This window comes from Lutra lutra, chromosome 18 (assembly GCF_902655055.1).
Source record: "Lutra lutra chromosome 18, mLutLut1.2, whole genome shotgun sequence".
Lineage (NCBI taxonomy): Eukaryota > Metazoa > Chordata > Mammalia > Carnivora > Mustelidae > Lutra > Lutra lutra.
The window spans coordinates 36,728,468-36,738,787 of NC_062295.1; the positions used below are offsets into that span (position 1 = coordinate 36,728,468).

The window sequence follows — 10,320 nt, forward strand, 5'->3', positions numbered from 1 at the left end:
TGGGGACCTTCACCGCGTGCTTTTTTCGCCCCTGTGGTCCTCGGCCTTCTCCCTGGGCACCCGTGAGCGCGGGCGCGGCGCTAGCTGCTCTTCGCATCCGGATCTGTGGCTGAGTCCCTGGGATTCAGCTCTTCGTGGCTACGGATTTGTGCAGGATGGCGACTGACAGTTTGTGGACATTTTAATTAGCATTTTTTCACCTGAATTCACATGTCAGAGTGATCTAGGATTTTCACCCATTGTCCTGGTCTGACTTTAATAGCAAGGTTCCCAGAAAGCGAACGGGGCCACCGTTTCCAGTTCCCCGCGTCAGGTCGTGTGTGGTGAGGCCGTGGGGGCTGGCGAGGTAGCCTGTGGGAGCATCTGGGCGCCCCGGCCCGGCCTGCTTCGTCAGTGATTATCGGTGTGTCTGGTTCTGTCCCTCTGCTTGTATTGATTTTGGGGACTTCTGCTTTCGTCCTCCAAGTTACTAGGATAAAATTGTTCCTTGTATTCTTTTGGTACTATTTTCATCTCTCTTGTATTTAGTTCCCTTCTTCTCTCTCTGCCTGCCTCTCTTTCTACTTGTGATCTCTGTCAAATAAATAAAATCTTAAAAATTAAAAAAAATTTATTAAGATTTTATTTATTAGAGAGAGAGAGAGTGCACAAGCATGGGGAGCAGCAGAGGGAGAGGGAGAAGCAGACTCCCTGCTGAGCAGGGAGACTGATGCAGGGCTTGATCCCAGGACGCTGGGATCACGACCTGAGCCGAAGGCATACGCTTATCCAGCTGAGTCACCCAGGCGCCCCCAAAACCACCCCTTTAAGTTCTGAAGTGCATATTAGCAGTTTCCAGTCTCTCCCTCCTTCCAGCCCCTGGCAGCCACCATTCCGCATGGGTTGGACCTTCTCAGATATCTCAGCGGAATCTTGTGGTATTTTTCCTTCTGTGATCGGCTCAGTCCACTTCGCGGAACGTCTTCAGGGCTCATCTGTGTCCTAGCACACTGCAGGGTTTCCTTGATTTTTTAAAGGCTGAAATACATTTCATCAGACCACGTACCAGATTTCGTTTTTACCCTGTCCTCCGTCCATGGACACTGAGTGTGACCCGCATGTCCTGTATCGGCAGCCGTGCGGCACTGACCCGGGCACCACTCGGCGATCCCGATCGGTTCCTTCGGGTGAATATGCAGACGTGGACTTGCCGGGTCAGACGGCAGCGCCACTGTCCATGTTCTGAGGGTGTCCGTCCTGTTTCCCACAGCGGCCGCTCCCTTTTGCACCCATCCCCCAGCAGTGCACAAGGGTCTCTGGTCTCTCCACACTCTCTCCGACACTTGTCATCTCTTGCCCTTTCGACGACGGCCACTCCAACAGGTATGAGGCGAGTGCGCGTCGTGGTTTTGGTTTGCGTTCACCTGGTGGTTGGCGAGGCTGAGCACCTCCCTGCGTGCCCGTTGGCCGTCTGGAGGTCTTCTCTGGAGAAGTCTCTCTTCAGGTCTTCAACCCATTTTTTATCCAGGTTGTTAGTGTTTTTTGCTTTCGAATGATCGACGTTCCTCCCGGGTCTGGAAACTAGCCCCGCTCAGATGCAGGGTTTGCAAGTGTTTCTCGCGTGCCGTGGGTGGCTTTTTCACTCTGCTGTGGCTTCCTCCACTGTGCAGGAGCTTGGCAGCATGAGGTCATCCCACTTGTCTACTTTTGGGGTCCCATCCGTGAAACTGTTGCTTCTGCTCTGTGCTCACTTGAAGGGAGGGCCCAGACCCCCCGAGTTCGTGCGCTGCTGCGTGTGGCCTGCAGGGGCAGGTGTGCTGCGATTCGACTCCAAAACGCCACTTGGCCATACCTGGTGGTTGACTTGTCAGGAGAGGCCCTTCTGTCCCTTTGAGTTCTGGGTGAAATTGAGAAGGGCCGCAGATGTGGAAAACACAATGGAATTTGGCTCTGAAGAGCCCGATTGATCCTTTCTTACTGACCCGCAGCACTCGGGGCTCTGGAAGACGAGCGGGGGGCGGCAGCCGCAGACCTACCTAGCAGTGAGAGCAAGGACACCCGGCCCAAAGCCACTGCCTTCCCTTGCGGGGAGTAGAGCGGTCACACCGCAGTGACATGAGCGAAGCTACGTCAGAGCAATGAAACTGCAGGCACGAGAGGAACATGTACATGGGAGCCTGAGGTCTCCGCCCGGGCCCACGGGAGCGGCCTCACAAGCCGGCCACCGTGACCCTGGCTGTGACCATCACGAACGACAGGAAGTCCCTGAGCTGCTGTGATGCCCACCAGGCAGGACAAAGGGCCCTGTGCCCTGGCCGGGCCCAGGGACAGCACTGTCCTCGCAGATGCCGCCACCTGGCCTGCCCCTATTGGTCTGCCTGCAGAGTCGCTGTTCTGGCGCGGGGTCACTTGCACCGTTGGACACCCAGGGTGCTGTCCCTCGCAGACAGACCTGAGTCACATTTGGGTGGTTTGCTGCTCAACGGATCTGTGCTCACCTGTCCGGAGAGTCCCTGGGTACAGTCACGCCGGCCCCGGAGACCGTGTCCTGGCCCTGTAGCCACCAGGCTCGGGCATCCTCAGAGGCCACCACAGCGCAGCCTGCTGACCTGCCTCCGCTAAGTGGGTGCGACACGACAGGACATCAGGCCCAGAGAGACTGGCCCTTACGTTTGCAGTCAAGGAAACCCCAGAGCTCGGCATGGCCTCGCCGCCGCCTCCCCCGGCCTTCTGGAGAGCTGCTCAGGACAGTGCTGGGGGCTTCCTGCCACAGGCACAAGGTCCTGGATCCCAGGGGCTGGTGCACAGGAGACCAGAGGCGAGGAGAGGGGCCTGGGGTGGGTCTGGGCTGGGCCGGACCCCGCTGGACCCAGGAGACAGGTGGCCCTGATGTTGCCATCGTCCCCTAGAAAGGGAGCATGGAGTCTCAAGGTGCCGGCTCAGGAGGGAGGAGTGCCCCCAGGGCTACCTCCAGCCCGAGCTAGCTGTGGCCCAGGCTTGTAATGGGCATCAGAGGGGCGGGAAGATTCCAGCCCTGTGCCCGGTGCCTGGAAGCTTTCTGATTTAACGAGCTGCAGCGACACGTGCGGCCCTACCAGTGGAGTCCGTGTGAAGAGCTTGTGTGGGCAGCACCAGGCCTGAATTGGGCAGCTTCTGGTTTCCTGTTAACCCTAAGTCTCCCAGTGACGTGCTCTCAGGGCCTTGTCTGACCCACGGAGTCTCCACACCATCTTCCGGCTACGACCAGGAGTTTTTAGCTAATTCTGCCTGCGCGCCTCCCACAGCAGTTCGTTTGCTGTTGGTTTAGCGTCAGCGACAGCCTGACATTCGGGCTGCTGCTCCCGCCCGCCGGCCGCCCCCTCCCATACACACCCACGCGCTCCTCCACGCTCCCTCCTTGTCTCAGTCCCAGAAGAGAAGATGCGAGAAGAGTTTACGAGCATCCTTTCCCAAGGGCTGTGGCCCCTGGTGGCCCTTCCTGCACCGTCTGGAGGGTGTGCGTCTCCAGCCCACCTGTCCTGCGGCTTGTCTGTGTACCTCCTGTCCCAGCCGGGCTGCGGGTTTGCTGGGGTCCCACTGGTGTCCCGTTGGAATGAACGTCCTTGTGTGCACAGTGCTGATCCGGCCTCCCTTCCCGGGGGCCCGTTTGGGACTAACTCTGGGTCCTCTGTCTCGGCAGCCAGGAGCCCCTGTCCCTGGCCAGCTTCCCCATGGCGGGCCTGGTCCCGGACCTGCAGCACATTCTCTTCTGGATGTCCAACTCGGTGGAGCTGCTCTACTTCATCCAGCAGAAGTGCCCGCTCTACATGCAGAGTCTGGAGGAGGAGTTGGACGTCACAGGTGCGGGCTGCTGCTCCGGGGCGAGTGTGGGGACAGGGGGCTCCCTGGGGGGGGGCAGCGGCCCGGCCCCTCTTCATCCCAGGCTGGAGTCAGCTGCTCAAACCAAGGGAGGTGGCGCTGTGTCCAGGTCCCTCTGAGAGGGGGTGACCCTGGCGGTCAGGCAGACCCAGCCTCGTGTCCCCCGTTGTGTCATGCACTGTGTCTTCCGCCGCGTGTCGCCTGGGGAGGCTGGTAGAAAGCATGCGGTGCCTCGGCCCTGGGCTCTCCCTTACTGGGGGCTCTGGGGTTTCTGAGAGGAGACACGGTGCCCCGGGGGCTGGGTGGCTTCGGGACTCTGTGGCAGGGGATGTGCCCACAGAACCTGAGATGGCAGCACTGGGAGAGACTGCCTGGGGCAGCCAGAGGTGGGGGCTTCCAGAAGAGGGTGGCTTCAGCCGGGCCCTGAGGCTGGCTGGGACTTCAGTTGCCACGTGTCTGCCTCATGGCCCGAGGAACGAGCGGGGAAGGAGGGTGGGGTCGCTCCAGGGGCCGGGGCCACAGCCTTCCGTGGGTGAGCCTGGTTTTGATCCAGCTCCTTCACTCCTGTAACAAAACCAGAGCCGCTCACCTGCCTCTGTCCCTGTGGTGGTGGGGTCCTGGGCAGGCGTGGTCAGCGGCCCTGCCCCTAAAGGCTGCCCCCCACCCCCCGCTCCCCCCGGAGCTGGGAGGAAAGCCAGGCAGGCAGGCCGGGCCTGGCCAAGGCTCCCCCGTGGGCTCAGTCTGCCGGACGCAGCTAGGCATCTGTGTGCTTAGCTGTGTCTCCCGGGGGATGGCTGTGGGCTCCATGTGGGAGAACCCTGAGCACATAGCCTGGGGCCCTGGACCTTGTCCAGGTGGTGTAGGACCCTGCTGAGCCCCCAGGAGGGGCTAGATTCCCAGAGCTGAGGGGCTCCTGGTGGCTGACGGTAAGGAGCGGTGGTCTGCACAGGGCAGGCTGTCCTACTGTGTGCTGGCTCGGCAGCCTGGGAGCTCTGCAGATGGGTGGGCTGGAGGGCCAGCTGGGCCAGTGCTGGGCCAGTGCTGGGCCACGTGGAGCCAGTGGAGGAGGCCTGGCGGGGACGTGTCGGGTTGATGGGACACAGAGCCAGCTGCTGTGTCTGGGTCCCTTCTCGTCAGTCATGGCTTCTTTGTGTTTTCTTATCCCCCACCTCACAGTGAAAGGGACATTGGGAACTTCCTTGGGCTTCTGGGGCCTGGGAATTAGGGCTTCCAGGGAGATGTAGAGGGATATACTGGAACCTTCTGTGTCCCAGTGGGCATTTAGGCCTGTTGACCTATTGCCCCCATCCCTGTTATCCTTGGGTGAACGTTGTGCAAGGCGTCCAGTGAGACCTCGCGGGACAGGCTGCTGTGTGCTCTGTCCCAAGGCCTGGGCCTAAGTAGCCCGTTACCTGGTCTTTTCCCCCGAATACGACATAAACGGCCTTCCCTGTGCGTGTCCAAAGCCAGGGCACTGGGCTGTCCCGAGCATGGTGCTTCCAGAACCTCGGGCCTCCCTCTTCCGAAGCCAGTCTCCTTGCGGCCTCCAGCGGTTCCAAGCGGAGGGGCCCCTCTTCTGGAGGTGGCGCTGGCCGGGGAGCACTGGGCCTCTGGCTGGTCTCCAAGTGCCTGTGGCCCTTCTGAGGTTGAGGGTGTTGACAGCAAGTCCCCCCATCCTGGCCACAGCAGAGTGCGTGGGGAGAACTACTGCTGCCGTGGCTTCTGGGCACAGTGTCGGTGGGTGAGTCCCGCGGCCCCATCTCGTCTGCCCTGGTTTCACACGCTCTGCGGAGAGGCTGTGGTCTTTGGGTCCCATCGGGCCTGCTGCCCGAGCACAGGGACCCCGCATCTGGCTGCGTTAAACGGGCTACTTGGAGCTGGTGGAGGCTCTGCTTCTGTAGCTGCTGCCTCTGCTCTCGGAGGGAGTTATTTTTGGTCTGGCCCTGGAGGTCGCTTAGGCTGGCTGATGCTGGGAGAGAGAGCTGCTGCGTGGCCGGGCCCGCCTCTGTCCGCCCTGGGGAGTGCGTGGGCCAGGGAAGCTGTGGCAGGACCCGGGCGTCCCACAAACAGTGTCCTGTGTGGGGCAGGCGCTGGAGAGCTTGGAGGAAACATCACATCAGCAGAGGCCAGAGGCCAGGTTAGAGTCGCCTCTCGGCCTCCTGACCTTCAGCAGGAAATTTCTGTGGGAAGAATTCTGAAAACAGATGTCACGTCCTGAATACTGGAAAATCGCCTCTGCATTCCGCAAACAATCTCGGTTGTTCCAAGCTCTTACCCAGGACGCCTCCCTCCCACGGGCAGCCGGGAGGTGGGCCCAGCAGGGGTGGGGGCATTTTATCCACGGAGAGCTCTCTGGGTGCCTTCGTGGCTTTGCCTTAGCCATTATGGATCTGGGGGCCTCAAGTACAGGCCCCTGACCCCCAAAGGGCTTCTGTGTCAGCTTGGTCGGAAACTGAGCACAGGGACCCTGTATCTGGGAGCAACCCAGCAGAGCCTGCACCACGGGAGCAAGTGTTTCAGCTGGTTTTCCCGTGGCATCAGAGAGACCCATGTGGCATCTGCCGGGAGCCTCCCCACGGCCGCGTTCCGCAGAGTCCTGGCCGCCTCCTCTTTCTGCCGTCCCTCCTCTGCCAGAGCCCTCATGGCCCTGCGGGGGGTAGAGGTGGGCTTTCTCAGACAAGTTGGCTGCCTGGAGGTCCCCTGGTCCGGGCCCCGCTCCAGGGAGGGGGTTCGGAACTGGTTCCTTGGTCCGGGTCCTGCTGGCTTCGGTCGGCTGGGGGTCACGTTTGACCTACAGGGGCCGCGGTCAGCAGTGGGCGCCTTGCGTGCTTCCGACAGGGGTTGCTGCAGCCCGGCGGCCTGTAAGAGCCTCTTGCTCCCCCAAGCCATGGGACCCCCAACGTTGCCTGATTTACTTCTCCTCTGAAAGCCAGTGGGGCTGCCGCCGGGAGCAGCCAGACCCCATCAGGGTCGGTCCCAAATCCGACCCCATAGCCGGGCTCAGGGGAGGACCCTGGGCAGGTGGGGCAGGCCTCTGGCGGGTTCCAGGGGAGGAGCCCTTCGGGGGTGGTCTGTGGGCCCAGGGGCAGGAGAGACCCGAGCCCTGCAAAGAGAAGTGCCTCGAACAGTGGCGCATCCAGATGTTGCGGGGGGAGGGGCTCTGTTTCCATTCTGTGCTCCTGGAGCCCCGTCAGACCCAGCGCCTCCCTCCCAGCCCTGGGAGGAGAGCCCGAGACCGTGGGACCTGCGCTGCGTGGGAATGAAAAGGCCGTAGCAAGATGAGCAGCGCCCGTCTCTGCGGGACACGCGCGTCCCGGCTGCCTGCCCGCGGCTCCGCAGCGAAGCGAGTTGCCGAGTGGGAGGGAGACCGGGCCGTGGGCACTCAGCTGAGTGCTGCTGGGGCGCTGCGTGTCTCCCGTGTCGGTGGGGGGGGCCCTTCAGGACATTCCCCTTCCCCCCTCCCACCCCTGGGCTTCTTGCCTTTGCAGAAACCCTTCCCAGAAGGAAGGAATCAGCGGGCATCCACGGGCACCCCGTCACCCTGCTGGGCAGCCTCCCTGCCAGCCGCCCAGGCTCAGCTCCAGCCTGATGGGGGAGTTGGACGCCCCTGGGCCTGTGGTTCTGGGGGACCTGCATGGAGCCGAGGCTGCCTCCCTCCGTGGGGCTGTGGAGATTCCGGGCAGTCTCTCCCGGGTGCTGGGGGGAGAACAGGGCACGTAGGCCATTAGGTTTCTGTCTTCTCGGAAACATCACAGTTCTGGGGAGTGACGGTCTCCTTTGGAGCTCCGGCCGGTGTGCCTTTGACCTGTGTGCGGAGTGAGAAGTGGCTGCAGGGGACCTGGGTCAGAATCTGCTCTTGCCGGGGCTGCTGGTTCCAGCAGAAAACGTGTCCGGACTCTGCTCACTAACGAGCCGCGGATGCACCTCTCATGGCTTTGGCATCACTGGGCCTGGGAGTACAGGGCCCTGGGAAGGCGCGACAGCCTGGCTGGGGGGGGGCAGCCGGCCGGGCTGGGGGGCTTTGGCTCTTGCCGCCCCAAACCCCAGATGGGGACATGGCCTGCGCACTCCAGGGGTGACTGTGTGCTGCCGTCTCCCCGTAGGCTCCAGGGAGTCGCTGTTCTCCTGCGCGCTGACGGCCAGCGAGGAGGCCATGGCGGTGCTGGAGGAGGTCATTCTGCACGCCTTCCAGCAGTGCGTGTACTACGTCTCCAAGGTGCGGCGCGTGGCTGGCTCGCTCCCACGCGGTGGGGGGTGCTCCTCCTGCCCCCCCGCCCAGGCTGGGGGCGGGGCGCCGGGAAGGAGATGGGTGCTCGCCCCACCACTGCTTGAGGATTTGGGGCTCTAATGGCTGCCTCTGTGCCCTCGACGGCCGGCTCCTCAACCTCCTGTGCGCATCGCTCTTGTCCTGGGAGGTGGCCGGCCGTGCAGGGTCCGCGGTGCTGGAGGCTCTGGGCAGTGATTTGGAAGGTGGAGCGTGGCCTCCGTGGGCACTGGTGGCCATTGTGGTGAGCAGAGAGGGCGATGGAGCCTCCAGGTATGGAGAGGGTGCAGGCAGGTGGAGAGAGGAGGGGCCCCTGTGGTAGGTGGTCCTGACTGGGGGAGCCCAGGGGACTTGCCGAGAGTGAGTGTGAACTCGGATGGATTTGCTGGGGCGTGTGGAGCCTGGCCCCCGCTGCTCTCCAGCAGGAAGCAAGAAGGGTTGGTTGGGGACAGCGCGCTGGGGACAGTGCTCGGAGAAGCGATGGGGTTAAGGTGGTTGAGTCAGGCAGCCCTGTGCTCAGTTGCTCCCAGCTGCGCGGAGCCCCGTGTTGAGGAGGACACAGCCTCAGTGTCTCGGCCAAATGGGGAGAAGCCCCCAGTCCACATGCCCAGGGGTCCGAGTGGGGATGTGCGTGGCCCTTGACCTGTTGTCCCAGGATCACCTTGAGGGGTGGTGGCAGCAAGGACTCCCCAGGGAGGTGTGCATTCACCTTGTTTCTGGGGAGCAGCCGATGCTGCCCTGTCACCCCCGAGACGAGTGTGGGTGCCTGCCGTCCTCCCGGCCTTCCGCCAGGGCTGCTGCCTTGGCGCCCAGGCTGCCGTGCCCGGCTCGGCTCCGCGGGAGGGGTGCGCCGGTACCGAGAGACCAGCTGGCTGCCTGCTGGCCACTCTTCTGTCTGCTAAAACAAGACGGGCAGAGCCCCCCTCCCCCCAGACCTGTGGGGCATCTCTGTCTGCCCCTCTGGGTGTCCTCTGCACCTTTACCCGGGGCTGGCCCTAGGCGGCTGGGGCGTGTCCGGCAGGACACGCACTCAGGCCAGGCAAGGCCTTGTGTACAGCTGGTGTTTCCCTGTCGCCCCCAGTCCCTGTACGTCTGCCTCCCAGCCCTGCTGGAGTGCCCCCCTTTCCAGACGGAGCGCAGGGAGAGCTGGTGCTCCGCCCTCCAGCTGCCTGAGGAGCTGCGCCATGTCGTGTCCGTGTACCAGGCCACCATGGACCTCCTGCGGCAGTTCCGGGTGCACCCCGAGATCGCCTCGCAGGTGCTGGCCTACCTCTTTTTCTTCTCCAGCACTCTGCTCTTCAACCAGCTCCTGGACAAGGGTGAGGGCCGGGGGCGCTGGGGACCCCTACCCCTGCTGCGGGAGAAGCCAAGCAGGTGCTGGCGGGCACTGGGGGTCTGAGGCATCTCACTGCCTGGGGGTCTAGGTGGCAGGTCGAGGCCCAGGAGACCAGCTTCTGTGGCAGAGCGGGTACCTCCAGGAGCAGTACTGTCTGGCAGGGTCTGCAGAGCGGCCCCAGGGTAGGGGTGGGGGCTGCACAGGCCTTTTCTGGTTCCTTTTATCTCCACACAGCCCCAGCGGGAGCGAGGAGGGACAGGCTCAGAAAAGGGGCGTGGCCTCTGGACCCCTGGCTCTCCTCCCTGCCAGGGTCTTGGGGTGCCAGTTCCTTCCAGGGGGCTCCATTGGGACACAGGGACGTGACCATGCCGTGCAGCAGACCCATGGCACATCACCAGCGTGACCTTCCAGCGCTGGTTGGGGTCCATGGGCAGGATCTGGGTGGGAGCAGGGGTCCTCGGCTGTAGGTGCGATAGTCTTTGCATTTGGGATTCTGTGGGTGTTCCAGCCCTCCCTCCCAGAGGGGGGTCCAGAAACAGGCTAGGGGCCTTGGAAACCCGTGTTCGGTTGTCAGGCCTGTTCTCAGAGGCTTTGCATCAGGGAGGACAGGCGTCAGGGAGGCGGGATGCCCGCCATCTGGGAGGGGCTGCTGGGCATCAGGTGTGACCTTGTGTCCCCGCTCCAGGCCCCTCTCTGAGCTGCTTCCACTGGCCCCGCGGCGTCCAGGCCTGCGCCCGCCTGCAGCAGCTCCTGGAGTGGATGCGGAGTGCTGGCCACGGGGAGGCCGGGGAGCGCTTCTTCCGGAAGCTTTCCTGCACGCTCAACTTGCTGGCCACGCCCCGTGCGCAGCTCATCCAGGTAGGGGGGTGCCGGACAGATCGGG

General features: G+C 63.1%; 1 protein-coding gene across 3 annotated transcripts in view; it reads left to right on the plus strand.

Moving 5' to 3' along the window:
* RADIL (Rap associating with DIL domain) overlaps positions 1-10,320 on the plus strand; it is a 65,274-nt gene that overhangs the window by 47,997 nt on the left and 6,957 nt on the right. For all 3 annotated transcript variants that reach the window (XM_047713348.1, XM_047713347.1, XM_047713349.1), the window contains exons 6-9: positions 3,659-3,819; positions 7,941-8,053; positions 9,183-9,420; positions 10,123-10,295. In XM_047713348.1, the coding sequence (XP_047569304.1) occupies positions 3,659-3,819; positions 7,941-8,053; positions 9,183-9,420; positions 10,123-10,295 (685 nt within the window). The remainder of the gene's footprint in view (positions 1-3,658; positions 3,820-7,940; positions 8,054-9,182; positions 9,421-10,122; positions 10,296-10,320) is intronic.